The sequence below is a fragment of the Talpa europaea genome (assembly GCF_964194135.1).
Source record: "Talpa europaea genome assembly, chromosome: 7".
Classification (NCBI taxonomy): Eukaryota; Metazoa; Chordata; class Mammalia; order Eulipotyphla; family Talpidae; genus Talpa; species Talpa europaea.
Window position 1 is genome coordinate 121,629,988 of NC_140074.1, and position 25,983 is coordinate 121,655,970.

At 49.6% G+C, this 25,983-nt stretch overlaps 1 protein-coding gene across 1 annotated transcript; it reads left to right on the top strand.

Moving 5' to 3' along the window:
* Positions 1-12,757: 12,757 nt before the first annotated feature.
* On the top strand, positions 12,758-24,166 carry CD300LG (CD300 molecule like family member g; the record flags this gene model as incomplete). The annotated part of the gene is made up of 8 exons (XM_084238013.1): positions 12,758-12,800; positions 13,892-14,227; positions 16,646-16,747; positions 17,472-17,727; positions 17,885-17,997; positions 19,505-19,557; positions 23,458-23,577; positions 24,062-24,166. The coding sequence occupies 8 exons, from the start codon at positions 12,758-12,760 to the stop codon at positions 24,164-24,166; spliced, it is 1,128 nt and encodes a 375-aa protein (XP_084094139.1).
* Between the last annotated feature and the right edge of the window lie 1,817 nt (positions 24,167-25,983).

Sequence of the window (25,983 nt, forward strand, 5' to 3'; positions counted from 1 at the left end):
AGTAATGAAAAGACAAAGAAGGTGGGGCCTCCCTGGTGGCACAGGGGCTAAAGTCTTAACGCTATCAAGCTATGGCCAGCCACTGCAGCATGAGTTTGATCCCCAGCCAGGGAGCTACCCACATGGCACAGCAAACCTCTCCTGTCTCTCCCACTGCTCCTCTCACCAGTGTATTTCAATAGACCCTCCTGTTCTGCTCCCCAGTCTGTCTCTGGTGAATCCTTTCACCCCCTGCACCTCTGCCCTACACCCCAGTTCTTGTATGCATAAATAAATAAAAATAAATCTTAAAAAAAGGACAAAGAAGGGCCTCCCTGGTGGCACAGCGGGTTGAGTGCAGTGCTGTGAAGCTGTCCACAGCCTCTGCAGCACAGGTTTGATTACCAGCCTGCCAGGGAGATACCCACATGGTGCTGCAGACCTCTCCTGTCTCGCCCACTGCTCCCCTCAGCAGTGTTTTCAATCCGTCTGCTTGTTCTGCTCTCTGCTCTGACTCTGGTGGATTCTCTCACCCACCTGCACCTCTGGTCTGTACCCCAGTTCTTGTATAAATAAATAAATCTTTAAAAAAAGGACAAAGAGGGCCTCCCCGGTGGCGCAGCGGTTGAGCGCTGGGTTGCGAAGCTGCCCGCGCCTCTCTGCAGCGCCGGTTTGATCCCCGGCTGCTCCCCGGCCACCGGAGGAGGGTCCCGCATGGCGCGCAGACCTCTCCTGCCGCCCGCTGCTCCCCTCAGCAGTGTACTTCGGTCCTTCTGCCTGCTCTGCTCCCTGCTCTGGCTCTGGTGAATTCTCTCACCCTCCCGTGCTTCTGACTGTACCCAGTGCATGTATAAACAAAACAAACAAACAAATAAATAAGTAAATAAACATGCCTCTATTTAAAAAAAAAAAAAAAGGACAAAGAAGGTATATAAAAATGTCCAAGCAGCATCATTCACAATAACAAAACAGGGGAGACACTCAAAGGTCCATCAATTAAATGGATAAATAAAATGGAGTATAGCCACCCATAGAGCATTAGTTAGTAATAAAAAGAAATGAAGTAATGATAGATGCCACACGTGGAAGAACCTCAAAACGTAAGAACCTCAAAATGTCGTGAAATGTTGTGCTCAGCGAAAGAAGCCAGTCACAAAAGATGGTACATTGTATAGCTCGTTTCATATGAACAATCCCAAATGGGCAAATATGTAGCGACAAAAAGTTTAGCACCCCCCCCACCCCAGCCAAGGCTGGGGCAGATACCAGATAGCTGGATACCAGATAGCTTTTCAAGATGATCAAAATATTTTAAAATTAGATTGGGGCCTCCCCGGTGGCTCAAGGAGTTAAGCACCACACAATGACGCAATCTACAGCCTCTGCAGCACGAATTCAATCCCTGCCTGGCCAGGGAGCAACCCACATGGCACGGCAGACCTCTCCTGTCTCACCTGCTGCTCCCCTCAGCAGTGTATTTCAGTCAATCTGCCTGTTCTGCTCCCCACTCTGTCTCCAGTGGATCCTCTTACCCCCCGCATCTCTGGCCTGGGCCCCAGCTCTTGTATGCATACGTAAATAAATCTTTAAAAAAAATTAGATTAGGGTAGGGTGGCAGTTTTACGATTCTGTGAACATACTGAAAAAACACTGAACTGTACACTTCCAATCGATGAATTTTATGATATGTAAATCATTTCTCAATAAAGTTGTTTCAGTAAAAAGTAAATGGTCTAAATCCTCCAGCTGAAAGACAAAGATCGTTAGATGGATTAAAAATAAATGCAAGAACACAACACTAATGATAAAGGACTGATCACAAAAATCTGCAAAGAGCTGATGAGACTCAACAACAATAAAGAAAATAATCCAGTCAAAAAATGGACAGAGGAACTAAAAAGAAACTTCTCTGAAGAGGAAATGCGAATGGCCAACAGGCATATGAAAAAATGTTCAACATCACTTGCAATCAGGGAAATGCAAATCAAAACTACCATGAGATACCATCTTACACCAGTGAGAATGGCACATATTAAAAAAACTAGCAACAACAAATGTTGGCGAGGTTGTGGAGAAAAAGGAACTCTCCTGCACTGTTGGTGGGAGTGCAGACTGGTCCAACCACTATGGAGAGCTGTGTGGAGATTTCTGGACCTACTAAACATAGAGCTTCCATATGATCCAGCAATTCCACTCCTAGGTATTTACCCAAAGGACACAGAAACATCAACTCCAAAGAGCACCTGCACCCCTATGTTTATAGCAGCACTGTTTACAATAGCTAAGCTTTGGAAACAGCCCAAATGCCCAAAAACAGATGACTGGATCAAGAAGATGTGGTACATAGACACCATGGAATATTACTCAGCATTCAAAAAAGATAAACACATGCAATTTGCAGCAACATGGATGGCGCTGGAAGGGATCATGCTCAGTGAAATAAGCCAAAAAGAAAAAGAAAAATACCGGATGGTCTCACTCATAGCAGGAATCTAGAAAACTTAAATAAGGGACCAGGAAAATGAATAACTATAAGAAAGTGAAAATCAAAATCAACAAAAACTATGAACCAGAGACACTTTTTGGGGGGTGGGGGGTGGGAGGGGAGGGATTGGGGTCAGAATGGGGGGATTGCAATTGTATGGGGAATATAAAAATAAAATTTATTAATTAAAAAAATAAAATAAATAAATGCAAGACTTAGCTATGGGCTAGCTAGAAGAAACTCACGTATACTAAAGACATAAAGAAAAATGAATGAAAAAAAGCTTTACCATGAGAATACTAATTAAGAAAGGTGAAGTGATTCCATTACTATCAGGCAAAGTAGACTTCAAAACAATGAATATTGCCTGAAACAAAGACAATACCTCATAACGATAAGGGATCGGGTGAGCAAGAAGACATATCAACTTTAAATGTGTATGAATGAAATAATCAGACTTGAAGAATAAGATGGTCAAGAGGAGTAGATGAGAAAAAGAAATAATAGGCAAATACACAAGAAAGAAGGCAGCACAGGCGGCAGATGATGTGGGGTGTAGCTAGAAACCCAATGAGACGGACTAAAAATAGAAACAGAAATGATGAGAAAATTAAATAAGGTGGCAGAGTAGATAATTGATATTAAAAATTCAATGACTTTCCTATAAATATTAATAATTATAAAGCAAAATGAAAGAAAAACTTCCAAGTTAAAATAGCAACTATAAGATTAAATACCAAATTATAAACTGAATAGAACAAACCTATGCATATGGAGGGGAGAGACTTTAAAACGTCACTAATGGATATTTACAATAAATTGTAACTCAGATAGAGGAAAAGACAGTAGATCTGTAGATCTGTCCTTTCTCTCTAAAATAATATCCAAACCCAATGCAATACTAATTAAAACATAGAAAGGATTTTCAGAGGGAGCTTATTGATGCTACTAAAATTAGGAAAAATAAACATTGGCAAATAGCAGGAAACTTTTTGTTTATTTATGCATACAAGAACTGAGGTGTAGGCCAGAGGTGCAGGGGAGGGCGGGAAGAGGATTCACCAGAGACAGAGTGGGGAGCAGAACAGGCAGATCTACTGAAATACACTGCTGAGGGGAGCAGCGGGTGAGACAGGAGAGGTCTGCTGCACCATGTGGGTTGCTCCCTGGCTGAGGATGGAACTAGTGCTGCAATGGCACTGAGACTTCAACCTCAGGGCCACCAGAGAGGCCCAGCAGGAAACTTCTGAAAGAGGAAAGTTGTGGAATCTGAGGGCTGGGGAAGAGGAACTATGAAGAGTTCCTGGCACTATCAGATATGAAAGATTTCTGCATGAAAACAATGCTTTACAATTTAGTGCTGAAGAAACTATCACCTGCTGGACAAACAGTACAGAATCGAAAGCACAGAAGTCGTTCTCATGTATATGATAATTTAGCTTTTTAGAAAAATGGTGTTATAAGCAAGGGGGGAAAGAAGTTACTAAAAAAAAAAAAGTGTGAGGACAACTAGCTGCAAGAGAAAAAAAGAAAGCTGCATCCCTACCTCACGCCTCATACCAAAATACTTTCCCAGTGGATTTATTTTTATAATTTTGGCATGAGGAAACGCCTTCCTAGGGAAAATTCAAATCTAAATCCATCCCAAATTCAAACCTAAAGGATAGACATGTGTGGCTAAGTAAAATGTAAGTGCTTTTACAAAGTGTTATTTGTAGCATGGTCTGATATCGTAGGCAATAGGATAAACATTTAAATTCTTTAATTTCACACAAATCAATAAGAAAAGATGAAAAAATAGAGAGATGGTGAAAGAGAATAGCCAATTTGCAACAAAATGCATCCAACCAATAGACATATAATCAAAGACTTCTAAAATAAAAACAATGTCCTTTTCACCTATTAAGACAAAAGTGTGACCTTGTTCACATCCAGTGTTGTCAGGGTGTAAGGATATAGACACGTTTACACAGTTGGAAGGAGTGTCAGTTGGTGGGAGCTTTCTGGAAGACCATTTAACAATAATTACTAAACACTTAATATGCTCATGTCCTTGGATGCTGGGGTATTTGGGCTGGCAGGGAGGAGGGAAGGTAAGGGGGGTGATTACGGAGGAGGTGGGGGTAAGGGAGGAGGGGGGTAAGGGAGGAGGGGTCGTAAGGGAGAGGGGGGTAAGCAGAGAGAGTGATGATTGGGTGAATGTGGGCAGAAGGCTGTACTCCAGGGCAGAGGTGCGGACAGAGTTGGCCTAGACGTCTGGAACCTAGGGCAGGGCCACTTCATCCAGCCTGGGCTGTGAGATGTTTCCGCCAGGGGGAGGCAGATGGAAGGGGGAGATGAGCCCCACTTTCCTTCCCAGGGAGAGGAGAGTTTTTGGGAAGCTTACTCTGGAACACAGACTGTCAAGGATGAAGAGGTGACAGCGAGAACTGCTTCAGGCTACAGTCGTCACCGTCTGGTTTGGCCTTCAGCCCAGACACGGAGGAAACAGGGAATAATTCCAAGGGGAGGACCAGCCCCCCTCCCAGACACGCACCCAGAGCATGAGTCAGAGGGGGTGAAGGGAGGGCGGCTCGGCTCATTTACATCTCAATGAGGACGGGAAAGCTGGGTGACTGCTTTTTTTGGTTTCTGATAACTTTGCCTATTTGTTGTTTTTGTTACCCCTGCTCAAGGATAAAAGGTCTAGATGTGTGAACTTGAGTTGGCACACCGGGAAGTCCATAAAGAAGGACTCACAGATGAAAAGTGATCCCCTGGGCGGCTGCCACCTTGTGAGGAAATAAACCCCTGCCTGCACCAGACCCCAAAGAGCTCAACAGCCCCCCACAAAGATACCCACTTCTGGACTTCCTCTAGCAATCACTGACTTTCCAGCTGGGTGCGGCTATCACAACACGAGACCGTTTAGTTCTTTCTGTTTTTGAACTTCGTATATAAAGAACCACCAGTTTGCGCACCCAGCTGCTTTCACTCAGCAATATCTTTTACTATGCATTCTCGTTGTCCATGGCATGTGTTGCTGACATTTCTCGCACACTGGACGTGTCTTTCCATGCTTTGTGGCATCTTTAGATGAAAAATGTTTAATTTTAACAGTCTAATTTATCAGACTTCTCTTCTGTGGCCTGTGATCTGTTTAAGAACACTTTCCTACCCTGAGGCCATGGAGATGTGCTATATAATCTGGATTTGGGGGAATTTGTTTTTTGCATAGAAGAACTGGGGTGTAGGCCAGAGGTGTAGGGGATGAGAGGAGCCACCAGAGTGGGGAGCGGAACAGGCAGATCTACTGAAATACACTGCTGAGGGGAGCAGCGGGGAGACAGGAAAGGTCTGCTGCACCATGTGGGTAGCTCCCTGGCCAGATAGAACTCAGGCCATAGCAGTGATAGCTCTGAGACTTAACCCCTACACCACCGGGTAGCCCTATATAATCTTTGAAGAGCTTTATCATTTGTTTTGACTTTAATCTTTAGTCCTCTAATCCACATGGAATTGATTTTGTGTGTGATGGGAGACAGGGATCAAGTCTCACATTTTTCCCCTGTGGACTCCTAAGTGTCCCGATACTACTTATGGCAAAGACCACTCTCCCCGTCTATTGTGCCGCCTTGGTCACCCACCATGTGTCCACACTGTCCAGTACTGTCCTCAGACCCCAGTAAGAGGGGGCCACACTGGGGCCATTGACGTGAGCATCCTACATGTTATAAACACACACACAGAAATCTATTAGAACACCATGTATGTCTTCATATTTGGGGCATTTTCAGCAATTATTGGTTATTGCTCATGTCACATCCTCCTGCTTGTCATTCTGGGCCTCCACTTATATGTGGGTGGGGTGGCACCTTCTCACTTTCCCCCCATTTTTCCTCCCCTCTCTGCTCTACTTCGCATTCTTTTGTGTTTTTGTGCTTCACTCTGATGGTCTCTTCCGGAACAGCCTTCTGTTTGCTGTGATCTCTCCAGCTTCGTCTCATCAATTTGAAACTCACCCACTGGAATATTAATTTTAAGGATCATTTTTTCAGTTCTAGAATTTTTACATCATTCTTTTTCAAATCTGCCTTGTCATGTTTTATCCTTTCTGGTTTCCTGCCAAAAATTTCCAGCTTGACTTTCACCTCCTTGAGTGCAGGAGTAGTTTGGTCTGGCGTCCCTGCGGTTTCCAATGCGTGGAGAGTCCCGGCTCTGCTCCTGGAGTCACTGTCTCTGCTCCTGGTGTCTCGGCTCCTTAATGGATCCTTGTCTCCTCGTACATCTGGGTATCTTTGTATGTTGGATTTTATATATTTTAAAAAAATTTTAAATTGGGCCTCCCTGGTGGCGCAAGGGGTTAAGAACCTCACTGTGGAACAATCCGCAGCCTCTGCAGCACGAATTCTATCCCTGGCCGGCCAGGGAGCTACCCACATGGCGTAGCAGACCTCTCCTGTCTTACCCGCTGCTCCCCTCAGCAGTGTACTTCAGTCAGTCTGCCTGTTCTGCTCCCCACTCTATCTCTGGTGAGTCCTCTCACCCCCTGCATTTCTGGCCTGTGCCCGAGCTCTTGTATGCATAAATAAATAAATCTTTTTAAAAAAAATTTTTTTAAATAAAGTGTGGCTTAGGCTGATACTATTTTCCTCCAGAGGGATTTTTCATTGATCTTTAGGGAACCTGGAGCTACACCCTCTAGGGGTTGGTGAGGGGGGGCTACCAAACCAGGACCATTTTTTTTTTTAAATAATAAATTTTATTTTTATATTCCCCCATACAATTGCAAATGCCCCATTCTGACCCCAATCCCTCCCCTCCCGCCCCCCACCCCCCAAAAAGTGTCTCTGGTTCATAGTTTTTTGTTGATTTTGATTTTCACTTTCTTATATTCATTAAAAATATGGAACACTTCACGAATTTGCGTGTCATCCTTGCGCAGGGGCCATGCTAATCTTCTCTGTATCGTTCCAATTTTAGTATATGTGCTGCCGAAGCGAGCACACCAGGACCATTTTTAACTCAAGTTCAAAGCTTGAGGTTTCCTAGGACACCTAAGTGACAACGTCCATGGTAGCCTGGTTTATATGCAGTTCACCCTTCCCCCGAAGTACAGCCTTTTGAGGTTCTAGCCTAAGGTGACAAAACAACATATGCCAGATTTTCCACCCTTGGAGGGTTCCAGTTCTAGACCCCCAGCTCATCTTAGCTGCTTCTTCGGAACCAGTAGATAGTCCCAAAGACAAAAACACCTCGCAGGCTCAGCTCTACTTCCCAGGTTTCCACTCGTAGACCTCAGCCTGGCAATCCCTCGTCATCTTGTTAGCTCTTCACTGCTTTTTTTGAGTAAACTTTGTGTTATGGAATAATTTTAGATTTACAAAAATTTCAAATATTGCACAAAAAGTCCCTGGATTCCACTGAGCCTACCAGTTCCCCCCTAATGTTAACATCTTGATTAACCATGGGACATGTGTCTCAGCAAAGAAATTAACACTGGCACATTACTGTTAACTGAACTCCAAACTTGATTAGTATTTTACTAGTATTCCACTAATATCCTTTCTCTGTTCTGGGATCCCATCCAAGATAACCGCATTGTATCTAGCCTTCAATGTGGAGAAGATTTTATTTATTTTTTTTTTTAAAATGAAACTTGTGCTCATCTTTTTTTTTTTTTTTTTTATAGAGGCATGTTCCATTTATTTATTTGTCTGCTTGTTTGTTTGTTTTGTTTATACATGCACTGGGTACAGTCAGAAGCGCGGGAGGGTGAGAGAATTCACCGGAGCCAGAGCGGGGAGCAGAGCAGGCAGAAGGACCGAGGTACACTGCTGAGGGGAGCAGCGGGCGGCAGGAGAGGTCTGCGCGCCATGTGGGACCCTCCTCCGGTGGCCGGGGAGCAGCCGGGGATCGAACCGGCGCCGCAGAGGCCGCGGGCAGCTTCGCAACCCAGCGCTCAACCGCTGCGCCACCGGGGAGGCCCAATGTGGAGAAGATTTTAATGTCTACTTCCTCCAGCTTCTGAGGGAGGATGGTCCTTATTGCTCTGCCATTCCTGCCATCTCCCTACATTTCACTGTCATTCCTAGAAATAAAAAATCCTTAAATCTGTGTCTCCCTGGGCCTAAAATTGGGGTTAGGCATAGCACTATGAAGCTATCCACAGCTACCCACATGGCACAGCAGACCTCTCCTGACTTGCCCACTGCTCCCCTCAGCAGTGTATTTCAGCAGATCTGCCTCTTCTGCTTCCCACTGTCTCTGGTGAATCCTCTCACATACACACCCCGCACCTCTGGCCTGTACCCCAGTTTTTATATGCATAAATAAATAAATCCTTTAAAAATCCTTGAAACTGTCAACAGCAACAACAAATCTTGAAAGAGTTTTTAGATTTGTTCCAGTGGTAGAAACTAAAGAATTGAGTCTGCAACTAGCTGGGGGCAGGGGAGCTGTAGGTAGGACAGAGTATGGGGTGTGTACGAAGAAACAAAAAACTGCGTGGTTTAGGCCAGGCCACAGGAACAAACAAATTGCAAAATGTCAGTGGCTACAGACATAAAAATCTGTCTCAAGTCTGCTGCAGGTTGGGGGGCTGATGGGGCAGCTCTCTTCCAGATGGTGACCCAGGCAACCAGGATCCTTCCAGCATATGGCTCGCCTGTGTTCTCTGCTCCTGATGTTCCCTTCTACAAGGAGAGAGCCCCATTGGGATGACTCTCTGGGTCTCTCTCCATGTCTCCACTTATTTGATACAAGGCACGTGTCTGCCCCTCAATCCCCTTGCCTCCTCTTTCTCTCGGATGCTGGCTCACCTGCTGACCGGTTGTATTGTCCGATGCCACTCCACACCTGTGTGTGACAGCAAAGGCCCAGCACCACGTTGGGTAGAGGCCTGCAGTTTTCTAGCACTGACTATGACTGCACAAAGACTACCTAGTCCTGGAGTTTGGTATCAGGAAGCCTACCGTCCTATACCCCGAACCTCGTCACTGCACCTGTGTAAATACAACTCACTCTTATTTCTATAGTTGCATTTGTCATCAGAGGCAGTTGTTCTTAAGTCAGAGTAATTTGCAGCCCAGGGGAACATTTGATGATGCCTAAAGACTTCTGATTGTCATAACTGGGGAGGGGATTGGGGAGAGAGGGTGGGAATCAGGGAAGGAACTACTGGCATCTGAGGCCGGAAATGCCACTAAACATCCTACAATGCACAAGATAGCCCCATAATGAAAAATCTCTGACCCCCAAATGTGCTGATTCTGAGAACCCATCCCCCAGAGAGGAACTGGATGGGCTAAGTGGTGCCTTTCCAACTCACCCCATTTCCCCAGATTGGGTCTGCCTTGCTCACATGTCTCTTGCTCAATGCTGCCCCACAGCTGGCATTTAAGTTTCAATCTGGGTTATCCCAGCTGACTCAGAATAAACTCAGTCTCTTTGGGGAATCTCCCTGCTCCTCCCTAAGGTGGTTCTAGGTCCCAAAGCTCCTTACTTTCGGGATGAAAAGTAAGGGCAGCTTTTATCACTTCTGCCCACACCAGCATCTGCTGGATCCCCGTGGCCTCCAGTGTGACCACCCCCTTCCATGTTTCTGGTGCCCCATCCACTCATCCAAGCAATGGCCATTGCCACTCTTGGGGACACACTGTGGTCAGGATGTGGCGGGGCTGGCATGAGCACAGTGGCCCAGGAGTCTTTTCACCCTACTGCTCTCCCACCCATGCTGGGGGGCAGCACCCAGTGCTCCCAAAAGGAAGCAGGACACAATGTCCTTTCCTCTCAGCTCCCCAAACCCACAGGGGGCTCTATCTCTTGCCTCCTATAGAGGAAGGGCCCACACCAGCTTCTCACTCTAGGCCCTTCTCCTCAATTCTTATTCTACTTCCAGCTACAGAAGATCTGTTTCTAATAGAGCCTCAAGCCTAGCAGTTCAGTGTGGGACAGGGGGGAGGGAGGGGGAAAGGGGTACAGGGAAGAGCATCATGGAGGGAGCAGGGATGAAACATATTAGATCCAATACCCTCTTCATAAAAACAAAAAGTGGGGGGTAATACTTCCCTCACTATCCCCAATGACACAAATAAAATGCCCTCTCATGCACATAATTTTTAAAATTCACAATATAATGCCTGAGCTGTAATAGAAAGGAAAAAATAAAAGGAAAACAATTTGTAAGCAAATAACACATATTTCAGAATGTCAATGCACAGCCCCGGTGAGACTAGAAAGCAGAATGATGTGCCAGAGGCCTCTTCCCACTTGTAATAAATGTTAAGATTGAAGAAAAGTGAGTGGATGGGTGAGGGGGGTGGGGGAAGCAGGATGTACGACTAAATGCTAGAATAGATATTATTTTAATCTGTTTTTAAAACTGCAAAAACTGATTCTCTTTTGAAGTCAGTACATGTAGTGGGAGTCTTTTAAAAGGATTTTCACCAACCCAACATGAACCTGGGTCCTGGCCCATTAAATGCCAGTAGTTTACTCAAATAAACAAAACAGGGCCTCCCTGGTGGTACAAGGGGTTAAGAGACAACCTATGAAGCGATCCGCAGCCACTGCAGCACAAGTTCCATCCCCAGCCAGGGAGCTACCCACATGGCGCAGCAGACCTCTCCTGTCTCACCCGCTGCTCCCCTCAGCAGTGTGTTTCAGTCAGTCTGCCTGTTCTGCTCCCCGCTCCATCTCTGGTGAATCCTCTCACCCCTCACACACACCCCCCTCTGGCCTGTACCCCAGTTCTTGTATGCATAAATAAATAAATCTTAAAAAAAAAAATCTCCCCACATTTTCTAAATCACACACCCAAGCCCTTACACATCTCCCCTCCCAGAACCGCTGAGTTCATGCTTCAAATATTAGCCTGCGAGGTGGGAAAACTTCCAGCAGGGACATATGGAAGAATATATGTCAGAATACATGTCTTCCTCAGGAAAAGGGGGAATTACAGGAAATGTTCTCGTTCCTTTTTCTTTCTTTTTTAATTTCCGTAATAAATTTTGCTTACTACCTCTACGAACTTTGCTCCTAGAAAAAGAACGGTAAAGGCCTTTGGGGGAAACAATGCGGTAGGACTCCAGCTAGTGTGTGTGTTTGTTTTGTTTCTTTCAAGGAAGATTCAAATCTGTGGGGGAGAACCAGTAATTTCGCTTTTTAACCGGCAAGACAATTCAGCGCGCACGGGGACCAGCTTCGCAGCACCGCCCCCTGGCGGCCGGGCTCAGCCGGGACCTGCGGCTTCGCTCGCCCGCGCCTGCGCCGCCGCCCCGTGGCCAAAGGCGGTATTGCGCCCTTCAGAGGCGGTGCGGGGAGAGAAGCAGGGTCCTGGCCTTGGTACCACTGACCACATGGCTGTCTAGTGACCCTTATGGACTTCCTCTCCGAATAATGCGTTTTTAAATATATAAAATACACACACTTAAAAGGAAACCGATGATATTGAAATTGTTAAAATATTTATAATTGTATAATTGTATAACAAATATTTATAATTGTATAATTGTATAATAAATGTGCTTTTTTAAAAAAAGATTTATTTATTTATGCATACAAGAACTGGGGCACAGGCCAGAGGTGTGGAGGGTGAGAGGATTCACCAGAGACAGAGCAGGGAAGAGAAAAGGCAGTTTGACTGAAATACACTGCTGAGGGGAGCAGCGGGCCGGTCAGGAGAGGTCTGCTGCGCCATGGGGATAGCTCCCTGGCTGGGGATGGAACTCGTGCTGCAGTGGCTGCAGATAGCCTCATAGGTTGCCTCTTAACCCCTTGTGCCATCAGGCAGGCCCTAAATGTCCTTCTTTATTGGCATTTTAAATAACCAGGTCTAGAGCCACATCTAATAAGTAATGATTTCCCAAGCAGTAGGCTCATAGAAGACATTTCCAGCTATCAGTGACTATTTGAAGTGCTCGTGTCTGATTTTTATCGGTGACAAAGTCACAGACGCTCCTAACACTCATGATCGAAGGGAAAGATCAATATTACTTAAAGGCTAGAGAAAGTCAATGTAATTTTTTCCCATCCCAGTGCATGGGCTCCCAGGATTCCACACACAGACACCCTGGAGGGCGTGGCCCTAAAGATGCATCAGACCCCCTGGGAGGGGCACCCAGCTGGGCTTGGCTCCCCACAATAAGGAAGGAGAATGGCAGAGGCGCTTGCAGGGCTGGAAGTTCACAGGAGTGACCAAGGCCCCTCCCCGCCCTTCCTCATCCAGATCTCCCCCTTCTGGAGGAAGTTAAAGCCTGAGTGGCCCAAAAAGCTCTCCCAGCTCCTGGTGTGCTCCATAGCGCAGGGTCCACCATGCGACCTCTCGTCCTCCTGTGCAGCTGCCTGGTCCTCCCAGGTGAGATGGGGGTGGTGGGGAGAGAGGGGGCTCCTGTCCAATTTCGCCCTTTGGGTCTGCAGAAACAGGACCTTCTGAACCAGCACTTCCCTTCCCCGGTGCTGTGGCTGCCGCTTGAGAGAAGCTGGTCCTTCCCCACCCTCCTCAGCCTCTGCCTCCTCAGCCCTCAGAGGCACAAGCTGTTTCTGTAACCCCATGTCAGATTTTCTTCCCGAATTGTGGGATCCAACCCTTCATGGCTGTGAGAGGAGCTTTATCTCTCTCACCTTCATTTCCCTCCTCTGGGCCAAGCCTGGAGGCAGATGAGGCACCCCATGTACACTTGACACAAACTCAGCAAATATTTCTTGAGCCTCTGCTCTACCACTCACAACAACCCATGGGATAAAGAATTACCTCCATTCATCAATTCACTGGGCTGCCTTTATATTATTTACCATTTACCATCAATGTAGCATTTTAATTCAATGAAATAGGACATAATCATCATCTCTAGATGAGCAAACTCAAACCAGAAAGGTCAAGCAACTGCCCCAAAGTCACACAGCTACTAAGAGGCAGTGCTGGGATTCAGACTCTGGGTTGTCTGAATCAAGAGCTTCCTCACCACCACTCATCAATACGTCAAGTTAGGGAAACAGCAAGGTAGGGGCAGGGGAGTGGAGAATCAACTTTTCTTTTAAGATTTATTTATTTATGCATATAAGAACTGGGGTATAGGCCAGAGGTGTGGGGGGTTGAGAGGATTCACCAGAGACACAGTGGGGAGCAGAATAGGGAGATCCACTGAAAGACACTGCTGAGGGGAGCAGCGGGTGAGTGAGGAGAGGTCTGCTGTGCCATGGGGGTAGCTCCCTGGCTGGGGATCAAACTCGTGCTGCAGTGGCCACGGCTAGCCTCATAGGTTGCATCTTAACCCCTTGCACCACCAGGGACCAGGGAAGCCCTCAACTCTTTTTTTCCCCACCCCAATCAAGTACTAACTCTTACAGAGGCCACCCCCAGAGGGTGGTGACTAAGGAAAGTCTTCTGTCTTGACCCTGGCACTTGAATCCAGGGAGTTCAGACCTCTACCCCTGCTGTAGTTTCAGGTTATGGAGACCTCGTGGGCCCGAAGGAGATCAGTGGATTTGAGGGTGACACTGTGTCGCTGTATTGCACCTACGGGTATGAGCTGCAGCCATACTCCAAGTACTGGTGTCGGGAGAAGGGACTCATTATCTCCCGCTGCTCTGACACCATCTATGCAGAGGAAGATGGCCAGGAGACAACGTGGGGCAGGGTGTCCATCCAGAATGACCCCTACCAGCGCAAGTTCAAGGTGACCCTGAGGAAACTCACCCTGCAGGACACTGGGGGGTACATGTGCGGGGTCAGCAGACTGGGCTTGGACACAATTTTCCGGGTCTCGCTGAAAGTTTTCCCAGGTAACACACATCTCTCCTTCCTGGCTGGGGCTGTTGGTGAGGAGGGGATGAAGGAGGGGCGGGCAGGTGGTCAGCGTGGACGCAGTTTCCCTGTCATGAGGGGGGTGGCGCTTGTACCAACCTCTCAGGGCATCTGGGGGACCCAGGGAAAGGTCACAGGCCCAGTGCCTAGCAGCATTGGGGGCACAGGTGCCACCAAGTCCCACTAAGTGTGGCCCCACGATCGCTGCTTCTGGGCCCACTGCGAGGCATCACAGCCACACCGGTTCACCGTGCTCACAGCTCAGCTCTCCTCGCTCCCCTTCCCAGACCTTGAAGTACAAGGACTGTGTTGGGAGTGGCTAGGAACCAGCCTCGGGACTTGTTGAGCTGGGGGACAATAGGGACTGGGGCGGGAGCACCTCTCCTGGGGTCCAGAACCCCACCTGGACCTGTTGGACTGAGGAGCAAGAAGCCAGAGGGCCAAGGGGTGGGCAGCCCCAGCCTGCCCATCAGCGAGGGTGAATGGGTCTTGCACCCATTTCACAGACGGGCACTGAGGCTCTGAGAGCCAAGATGGCTCTCGATGAGAGACCCAAGATCTCCCAACAGAAAGTGGGGAGACAGGATTCAAAAACACAGGTTGTTTCTGACTTTGGTGTCTATCCTTTGCCTCTCCTGGCTCAGCTGGGACCCATCCCGTCCCCAGAACTTTCTCCACCAGCCACCACATCCGCATCATCCACGGGCCTTTGTTTTAATTCAAGGAAATAAAGATAAACTCATTGAATATTAACATCAAAAACACATTGAACCTGTTCTCCATAATTTATAAAATTTTCTACCATTCTGATTTTTATCAGTATTCAAGTATCATTTTTACCTGGTGGGAATCAATTTTAACCTATATTTGAGGCACTCCTATTTTGATTCTTGCCTCCATTTATAATTATGCATAATTAGTTATAGTAAAGTTTGGCATATCCATCAGTACAGTTTCCTCCTGTATCAGGCCTTCACCTCTCTCTGCTGGCTGTTGGAGTGTTAAAAAAAAATAAAGACTGATGATAAGGGCGGGCTGGGCACAGCTGCCGGGAGGAGATATGGTCTGAGGTGTCACTAGCCTCTTTGGTATCAACGGTCCTGCCATGGCCAATTTCTAGCCACCAACAGTTGAACAACTGGCTCACAAAATTCCAGAAAAGTTAACCATCAGTCCTTTCAAGCCAACCCACAGTTGAGTATGGCGAAACATTGTCTGGAGGCCCCAGGCAATGAAATATGACAAGATGGAACATAAATATTGGAAAGGAAAAGATAAATACTCTTTATTTGCAGGAGAGTTGATTGTTGACTCAAAAGAATCAGAATAAAACTGACCTAGTATAGAATAGAGGCTGGGAGGAAAAGGCGAAGTCAGAAGAGGCAGCTGATGGATGTCCGCTGGGGAGTCCTGGCCACCCCGGGTTGCTGCCCACTGTGTGGGTGCAGAAGATAGGCGTTGTGCCTTTGATGAGGTCCAGCTTAGCAGAGAGACCCAGCCAATAGCTCTGCCAGTCTGTGCAGAGGCACTGTGGGAACACAACAGGGGGACTTGCCCCTTCCAGGCAAGGTGCTGTGGAGGCAGTGACTCTTGAGCGGGTACTGAACAACAGAAAGAAGTGTATAGGCAGAGCTGGAAAGGAAAGCACAGCACACAGAGGAACAGCATGGCAAAGGAAGCAGGCAGGAGGCTCGCTGAATTGGGATTAGAGAGCAACTCTGTGTGGCTGGTGCCCCAGGTGGGGAAGAGGTAAGGCTGCCAAGGTGAGTGGAAGTCCAAGTTGAAAAGGCCTGGAGGGCCTCCCCTGGTGGCGCAGCAGCGGTTGAGCCTGAGCCGCTGGGCTGCAGAGGCTGCCCGCACAGCGCCAGTTCACTCCCCACATGGCGCAGCAGACCTCTCCTGCCCGCCCGCTACTGCCTTCAGCAGTGTATTTCATCACTCTGCCTGTTCTGTTCCCCGCTCTGGCTCTGGTGAATCCTCTCATCCTCCCATGCTTCTGACTGTACCCAGTGCTTGTATAAATGAATATATAAATCTTTTAAAGGCCTGGAAACACACCGAAATTTTGAACTTCTGGTTATGGGCAATGAGGAGCCATTGATTATTCAGAAGCAGGGAATAGTGGGGTCCAGTCTATTTGGAGGAATGGGATCCAGTCACACTGCACAGCTGCAGGGAAAGGGAACCTGAAGAGAGAGACCAAGGGACTTCAGGAAGGGAAGACCAGTTACCAGCTGGAATTTTCCATCCAGCTTGAATGGCTGAGGGGAGAAGACAGTTAGCTCTGAGCTGAAGTGGGGAGTGCTCCCTCCTCAGATGCTGGTGCTCCCAGGCAGGAAATTTAGCTGTGAGCAGATCCTGGCCTCCTCTGAGACCAGCCTCTCCCTTTCCTCTAGGTCCCTGCTATTCTCCCTCCCCCATTCCCTCCTTCCAGCCTCCTACTACAAGGAGCCTCCAGCCCAAGGCAAAGGCTTGGCAAACTCAGCCCCCAGAATTGAGTAAGTGAATGGGTTTTCTCCTCCTCCCACTCCTTCTTAGAGAAAGATCCAGCAAGTGCCTGCCTGGTGCCAGACACTGTGCTTTATGAGCCCCTCAGCCTGGGAGCTGGACTGTTAGTGAGAAATTAGCGGCTCAGTGGCATTGGGTCCCACTTGAGGTCATACAGGATGCAGCAGAACGAGGCAGTAGCCACAGCAAACCTTGTGTTGAGTCTGTTCCACCGGGTCTGAGGGGTGAGCAGGAAAGTCTGGGCCTTGGGCCCTGACCCCTGGCCCTGTCCTTCCACCATGCCCTGCCACCCCTGTGGCTACTGAAGGTCAAGACTTCACTGAGTCACAGACAGTGGGCTGGGCCTGTGACAGGGACCTTCTGGTGAGGACAAAGGTGACACAGGCCAGGACTTTAGGAGGAGGGCAGGAGGCAATACCGAGTGGTCCCTGGAATGGCCCACAGAGGTGGGGGCGTGGGTGGAGCTGCAGGCAGAGAAAACAGGCTTCCGGTACCCAAAGTGAGGGCCAAGCCTGATAGGTGGCCTGCTGGCCCAGAGTGGCTTCATCTAGGTGTCTGTTTGACCTCTGGGGTGTCTTTTAGCTGCGATGTTCTGAGATGTTGACCCTGAGGAGACAGGGTTCAGGGTCAAAGGTCAGAGGCTTGACCCAGGCCTGGGGCTGCTGAGACTGAAGGGTCAGGGAAGGTGCTGAGGCATTGCTTTTGGACTTGTAGCTCCTCCTCGTCTCCACCGGACAGTCACCACAGCCAAGCGGGGAACGACGGGGGCCAAGGCCTTTCCGTTCACAAGGCCCCTCCTGCGTGACCACCGAGGAACCTCCCGGTACACAGGAACCTCTCCGTATGCGGGGACCGTTCCTCACGCAGGGACCTCTCCCCCTGCAGGGACATCCCACCTGTTCACACAACTGGACTCCACCTCAGCAGAGGACACCAGTCTGGTCCCCAGGAGCAGCAGCTCCAAGTCCAGGTGAGCCCCAGGGACCGAGGTCCCCTTTTAGGTCACCACTAAACTACAAGGTGCCTTTGAGCAAACAGAAACGCCACACTCCTTCCTCTTGCCATGGCCTCTTGTCATGCCGCTGATACCTGGTCACAGCCCCTGGCTCCTTCTGTCCTCCCTGCAGGGTGGCCATCCCGATGGTCCGCATCTTGGCCCCGGTCCTGGTCCTGCTGACCCTTCTGCTGGCTGCAGGCCTGGCCGCCTTTGGCCGCAGCCTGCTCCGGTGGAGGAAGGAAGGTGAGCAAAGATGGGGGGGCACTCTCAGCCAGAGGCTTCACTGAGACCTGCAGTTCCCACCCACGCCCCTCCTGAGGTCCCAGAGAGACTTTGTGGGTCTCTCTGAGATGTGGGTATCAAGAGTCTGCTTCTCCCTTCTGAGGGAACCACAGGAGGTCAGCATTAGGAAAAAGTACTTCAAATGGGGGAGTGGGAGAAGAGGGGTACGCATCTTGCTCACATCTGCCTGCCCTTGTCAGTCACCTGCCTCCCTACCCATCCTGGAGAAGTCACGTCCACCCTCTGCAGGCCAGCTCCCTACACGAGGGCTGACTTTGGGGGGTAGATGGGCAGGACTGCGTATTTGAGCTGGAGAAGGATGAACCTGATGGCCCCACACTTGCCACTGGATTTCCAGAGATGCTCAACCCCTTTCAACACTTGGGTTCAATCCCAGCTCACCACATTTTAGCTGTGTGACCTTGGGCAAGTCACCTAAATTCCCTGAGCCTCAGCTTCCTCAGAAATATACCCAGCAGAAACAGAATACAAGCCAAATGTGCCATTTGAATGTCTCCAGTAGACCATGGGAAAAATTTTTTTTTAATCTAGTTAATTCTAATAATAAATCTTGTCACACAATACCTAAAACATGATCATTTCAATGTGGAATCAATATAAAAACATTCATCATACATAATCTACATTTATTTTTTCATATTGAGTCTTCAAGACCTGGTGTACTCCAGAGTAGCCACGTTTCTGGGACTCAGTGGCCCTGCAGGGCTGTGCATGGAAGACACAGGTCTAGAGGCTTCGCTGAAGTAACAGTAACGGGGCCACCACGGCCAGGCACTGTTGTGTGGCTTATGCTGTTTTTATCTCCTTTCATCTCCTCAAAACTGTGGAGTTAGGAACCAATTATTACAAGTGCCCCCATTTTCCAGGAGAAGAAACTCAGAGTGATTAAGCAGCTTGCCCGAGTTTGCACAGCTCAAAGGCGGTGGCACCTGGGAGACAGCGCTTTGCAAACCAGCACTGCTGTGGTGATGGACACCACAGCTTTGCATGTGTCCCCAGGGCCCCTCAGGAGAGTGGGGAGGAGTACACAGCCTGGGAACACGCCTGGTCACATCCTCTTGGCATCTCATTTGTCAAACAGTGGTCCCCAGCTAGCAGCATGGTGTCCCCTGGGATTCTTAGGCCCCAACTCAACCTACTGATAGAATCTGCATTTTAGCACAATTTCCTGGAGTCCTCAGTGCACATCAAGTCTTCAGGAGCAATGATATTAGCACACAGAATTGCTTCCCCAGCTGGTTTCTGGCCTACACAAGGGATTTCTATGTACTGACCTCAGAAGACTGTGTCATTGTCAAGGGCTAGATGGGGTTCCTCTGCCCAACCTCCCTGCCATACCCTCTGGGAAGCCCTGCTCCAGGTGCAGGGGGCCAGCCCACCCCGGGAACAGCTGCAGGCCACTCCTGGCTGCCCTCCGCTCTAAGGTGCCTCTGCTGGTCTCTTTCAGCTCAACTGGCCAACGGGACACAGGAGAACGAGAAGGTTCACCCTTCACACTTGGTAAGAAAGGAGGTGGGGGGCGCCCACGTCTGGATTCCTAGGGGGCCAAAAATTAGGGCTCTGAGGCCCCACCTCTGCATGGCCCCACCTGACCCATCTCCATGGTGACCGTTAGACAGGACTGGCCTCCCTACTCTGGGGGGTCTGTGCCATCCCTGAAACCAACACTTTGGGGAACAATCTGCACCCTGATTTCCCCCCAGGTGCCAGGCAGGGGTTCTCCCCGGCCCAGCACTCTGTTTCCATCAGAGAACACCAGGTCTGGATCCAGTGGGACTTTTGAGATCACCTAGTCCAGGCTTTCCCTAAGTTTGGGGCAAACTCCCTCTCAGAACACCCGAAGGTTTGCGGGGACTGTCAGATTTAACGCCAGTCCCAACTGAAACTCTAGTGTGAAGCCCAGGAAACTAAATGTTGAACTCTGCCCCTGCGGATTCTGACGCACCCCAAGTTTGACAACCACAGATTCTAGTCTGCTTCGGCAGAAAAGGAGACTGGAGCCCAGCGCGTGGCCACACAGCAGGTGGTGGCCCAAATAGAGGCAGATCCCAGATTTCTCACCTGCGATCTGCCACTTCACCTCTTTCCAGAACACCCTGACCTTTCCCTGACCTTTCCTTGGCTCTGAGCCCAAGGAGATGTGGCTGCCTGAGACCCAGGCGGAGGCTGGTGCCCCGGGAACAGGGGGCTGAGGAAGCAGGGTTTCCCTGGCCCACCTTCCTGGAGAGGGGAGTCTGTGTAGAACAACAGGGTCCTTCCCTGCCCCCTGCAGATGGACGGTCCCTTCCCCCCCACACTCCCCAGCGCAGGAAACAGAAACCCCACCTGCCTCAGCCCACCCTCCCTCCCCACTGTCCTCCCTCAGCCCCAGCCATTTTCAGAGATGCCTCCATTCTGGTTCCTTTAAAAGTGGGGCAGGAAAGGGGGGATACCATCACCTTTCCTGGCGCCAGTGAGGACAAAAGACTCCATCTGGGGCCCCTAGGGAGGGCCTGGGTGGGAATGGGGTACTGGGCCTTCACAAGAAAGCAGCTGTTGTTGTCTCAGGAAGCTCAACAAGGCCAAAGGTGGGGGACAGGAGTAAGGGAAAGGTTACCCGGACGATGGGGTTGCTGCCACGCCGCTTCAGAGCCTGGCCTTCTGCTGTGCCTGCTGGCTCCTGGGGCACAACCCACCCCAAGCCCAGAAGGGGGCCGGGGTAGAAGGGGGCCTCTGTTGCACCCAGAGGGTCTGTCCCAGCTCATCTCTTTTTTTTCTGTTTAAGATTTATTTTTATTTATTTATGCATGTAAGAGTTGGGGTGTAGGTCAGAGGTGTGGGGGTGAGAAGATTCACCAGAGACAGATTGGGAAGCAGAACACAAGTTGGGGTGTAAGCCAGAGATGCAGGGGTGAGAAGATTCACCAGAGACAGACTGGGGAGCAGAACAGGGGGATCCACTGAAATATACTGCTGAGGGGTCAGATCAGCTCTTGCCAGGCGCTCCCCATACACAGGCCACATGGCCTGGAAATGTGATAAGCAACGAGATAGCTGGGCGACAGAGAGAGAGGCTCACATGACTTTCATTCCAGTCTGTGGTTATAAGTGTCCTATTTTATTGTTAGTCATTGTTAATCTCTTATTGTGCCTCCTTGATAAAAGAAGCTTTAACACAGGTGAGTAATATAAGAAACAGAGTAGAAACAGAGCTTGGTACTATCTGTGATTTCAGGCATCCTTTGGGGATCTTGGAACATACTCCCCAACCTCAGAAAAGGGGGACACTACTGTACTCTTTTCTTGAACATCTGCTATGTGCTTTCTTTTTTTGTTTAAGATTTATTTATGTACACAAGAACTGGGGTACAGGCCAGAGGTGCAGGGGATCAGAGGATTCACCAGAGACAGAGAGGGGAACAGAACAGGCGGATCCACTGAAATGCACTGCTGAGGGGAGCAGCGGGCAAGAACCTCGCCATGTGGGCTTCTCCCTGGCCGGTGCCTCACAGTGCTGTGCTTAACCCCTTGAGCCACCAGGGAGGCCCTGCTATGTGCTTTCTATAGGTCACTGAATCGTGGTAGCTCCTGCAGGATATAGGTGTTATTATTCCCTCTTCTTACAGAATAAGTAATAGAGGCTCAGAGGGGATAAGTAATTTGCCCAAGTGACCTGGCCTGAAAGAGGCAGAACTGGGGAAACTAAGTGAGGGCTGGGGGCTGTCTGCAAGACCTCCCTTTACCCACCCCTCTACCTGGAAGAACAAGGGGTTTGAGGAGTGGAGCCAAGACTCTCCCCCAGACTCAGGAGAAAGAACCAGGCCTGGCCCTGATCGTGGGCCCTCCGTGGCCCCAAATCCTTGAATAACCTAAGTGGGAGTGCAGGGTTTTACCTACTTTGTTGCTGCTCTTTTTCTAGTGCCTAGAGACAGAGGGTCACACATGTATCGTCTACATTCAACAACCCAGAGAAATGCCTCCCCTCTACCCGGAACAAGCCGATGTCCCCGGAGTGGACAAAGTGTAGGATGGAGACCCACACAGGATGCAAGGGCGAGGTCGTGGCTGCTGCCTGCATGTGTGGTTTAGTGTCTCTGCCACATGAGGGTTTTTCCTCAAATTCATTCACCCCTGAGAGATACTTCTGGAACTGCTGGTGGTCAGGGGTCAGCTGTGGCTGGGTTATGACTGAATCCCAAAACTGTGTATGGATCCGTGGGGACGTATCTGAGGTCAGGAGTCCTCTGACCCAGCCCCAGCTCTGCCTTGTCCTCACTGTGGGCAGGTGGGGCTGGGAGGGACCAGGGCCCTGAATTACATCTCCCTCCCCCACTCCCCTGTGCCCTCATCTCCCTGCCCCCTAACCCCCAGGCACATCCAACCTGAGGCATCTCCTTCTGAGTCCGACATTCCCTAAGGTGAAGAGGACACCAAAGTTGGCTCATCCACTCTGCCCCATGCCTGCCCCTGGGTAGACACAGATATGGATAGAAAAGAGGCAGATGTCTTGCCCGGATGCCATGTGTAGGAAGAGACTGGGTCTGAGGTCAAAACGTCAAGAGTGCAAGTCCCAGCTCAGATAGGTGCAGCTGTGTGACACCTGGCCAGTGTCCGCACCTCTCTGAGCCTCAGCTCTCCCCTCTCTCTGCATGGGCTTAGAACAGGTTGGTAAGACACCCTATAAGTGTCTGGAATTTGGGGGCTGCTATTTTTTTTGTTTGTTTCAGCATCTGGCAGGTCAAGGCCCTCAGGGCAGCTGTGTCCTTGGGAGACTTACTGGGGCCTCACCCTCCAACCTCTGCTCTGCCCCAGCCGGGACAAGGGAACAGGAGATGGGGGAGGGGGAGCCTGACTGAGAACCTGTGGGGGCAGCAAGGCCCTGATAAGGAGCTGTGCTTCTCCACTCTCCCTGGATTCTCTGCTTCTCTTCCCTGGCCTCGGTTTCCTCATTCAATTAAGGAGGCCTTGCTTGGTCTCCTGATCTCTTAAGAATTTTTCCTGTGCTATTGTTATTCAGTTAACTTTGCTCACACTGGGCCTTTTACAAAGAAACTGAAGGCTGCACATTCTTCCTGCCTAAAGGTTAGAAATAATAATAATAACAACAACAACAGCAACAGCTCCTTATTGTTGAGTAATAAAACATTGTCACGAATATTTGTTTTTGTCCAAAGGGTAACATTCTTAGCTCCATTTTACAGCTGAGGAACCTGAGCCTCTGAGGGGCTGGGTTAATTGCCCAAGGTCACATGAGACATAGGACATTGGACCTAAGGCCTCTGACTCTGGAGCCATGTTCTTCCCCTTGCCCCCCACCCCACCACCTTCCCTTGCTGCCCCACCCTTGCATGCCCCCCCTCCTCAGGGCTCAGGGCTGTCCCTGCTGCCAAGAACAGGCTGTTCTGAAAGTCTGCATTTCAGGAGCTGGGGAACAGCTGGGTCTCAGAGTACACTGTGATCAACCTCGCAGGACCCACTGAGCCTGGCATGAGCCCCAAGCTCTCCCCCTGCCCCAACACGGAGATCCTGCGCCTCAACCAGGTGTGGACAGAGGGTCCTGGGGCTCTGCAGCCACCTAGTCTGGCTCCACTATGACAATTACGGGAAGTTGGGGGGGGCATCTCCCCTCCGCATCCACCCACTTACCCCATCAACCAAAGCTCAGGCCATTTCACCCCAGAGGCAAAGTTCTTGACCTCATACCCTCTTTTTCCTGATCCAGAAAATTCTTGAATGGCTAGTTGGGAGTTACAGCTAAATGAGCTCTGGGCTGGCAGGAGTCCCACATCTGCAGCCAGAAGGGGCCTAAGGCCCTGAGGATGCATCCCAGGGGTTGGGGAAGGGCGTGGTAGAGTGGAGAGGGCGTGCCTCAAGCCTGGTGTTCTGGGTAAGAGTTGCTAGTCCAGGCCCCTAGGAAGGACAGAGGGGCTGTGGAAAAGGGTGGGGTGGACCAGCAACTACCCAGAGACACCCCAACTCAAGCTGGCTCTGCTTTTCAGCACCATCTCCCTTGTTGTCATTACAGGCTTCAAAAGAAGATGAAGACTCTTTGCCGGACCCAGAGGGGGACATGATCCAGGAGCCTCCCGTGCACCTGTCCCGGGAACAGCTGGGCTTTGTCCCAGTCTAGCCACCGCACCCTCCAGGCTGCTGGGAGTCTGAGTGGCTGGATTTGCTGGGTTCCAGTGAGCTTTCTGCAACAGCTTGAGGTCGCCCACCAGACTCTGGGGCTCTCCCCTCCCTCCCCAGCTCTCCTCCTGCAGGCCATCTGACCTGGAAGCCTTTGTCAGCCCCGGAGCCTGGAGTGGTGGCCTCACAGTTCCAGGAGGAGACTGAGACCCCCCAACATGTTCATTTCCCTGAGCAATGTGTGCAGCCTGTGGACCCCCACATTGGGGCCAGATGGGACTGGGGAGGGGGATGTGCTCTGAGTTTGTATCTACTAGAGGAATGCTCCTGAGCCCAGGGGCCCACAAAGTCCCTTCCTCCTCCCCTTCCAGAACTCACCTTCTCCGCCTCATCTCAAACTCGCTCCATAAGCTGGTGAGGAGAGAGCCTGCTGGATTAGAGGGGTTCTGACTTCAAAGCGGGGCTGGGAACAACCCCCCTCCCATTCCTCTGGGAAGCTGGCTTAAAATGTGGTTCCTAGGCCCCACCAAGATCTGCCAAAACCATCCTTGGGGCTGGGCCCAGGACTCTGCATTTCTAACAAGTCCCTGGTCATTGTAAAACTCAAGGCTGAGAACAAGTGGGCCTGCGGACTCTCAGGTCCTCCAGCTCAGAGAGTCTGTACTTGGTGTGTGGGGTCTCTCCCCGTCAGAGGTGCCCATGACCCAGCTAGGGTCTTCCTGGGGTCACCTGAAGTCAAGTGCATACTGGACTGGGGGAGCCCGGGACTGGCAGAAGCCTTGCCTTTCTGACACACCTTCCTAGCCAAGCACACCAGGCTTTGAAAGGAGGACGGAGAACTTGGCTCCTTCCTTGTCCAGAAAGGGTTAATTGCCTGTGGGCTTTGGCAAATAGAGAGAGTAAAATTGGGCATCTAAGGGAGGAGGGGGGACAGGACAGGAACCAAAGGGGAACCTGAAGGTGACCCTGAGTTTGGCCTTCAGGATGGGAGTGAGGGAGAGTAACAGAACCACAATTTTTTCTTTTCCAATTGTTTTTTTTGAAAAATGAATTGGGGGAGGGGCTTGCTCCACACCCACACTTTAGAATGATGGAGGAGGGGAAAAGCAAACCCCCATCGTCTCCCCACTAAGCAAAGACAACCAAGATGACATTTCATTTTGTTTAGTCTTTTTTCCTCAACATCACCTTCCAAGTTATTTTGTATATGCAACTTCATAGCTTACTCTCCTATCTGATTATTGAATCATAAGCAGTCGTGTGTTCACAGAATGTTTTCACCAGCCTTTTGTAAATAAAATGTTTATCAGCTACATAGTATTTCATCTTACAGTGTTTTTCAACTGCTTTCAGTTCCCTCTCAATAGATAGTAAATGTGTTTCTCTGTTTGCTCTTCTAAATGGCACTATGGTGAGTCTGGCACCAGTCCTTAGCTGTGCTGGGAGTTTTCTGCAAGAATCTGCAGATGTGGGGGCCTCCCTGGTGCCACAAGGGGTTAGGTCTCAGCACTACGAAGCTATCTGCAGCCGCTGCAGCATGAGTTCAACACCCGGCCAAGGAGCTACCCACATGGCACAGCAGACCTCTCCTGTCTCGCCCGCTGCTCCCCTCAGCAGTGTATTTCAGTCAGTCTGCCTGTTCTGTTCCCTATTCTGTATCTGGAGAATCTTCTCACCCCCTCACCTCTGGCCTGTACCCCAGTTCTTGTATGCATAAATAAATCTTTTAAAAAAAAAAAAGTTCCCTTCAGCTTTTGCATGCATAAATAAATTTTTTTAAAAAAAGAGTTCCCTTCCCAAGTCCAGCAACACAATAAA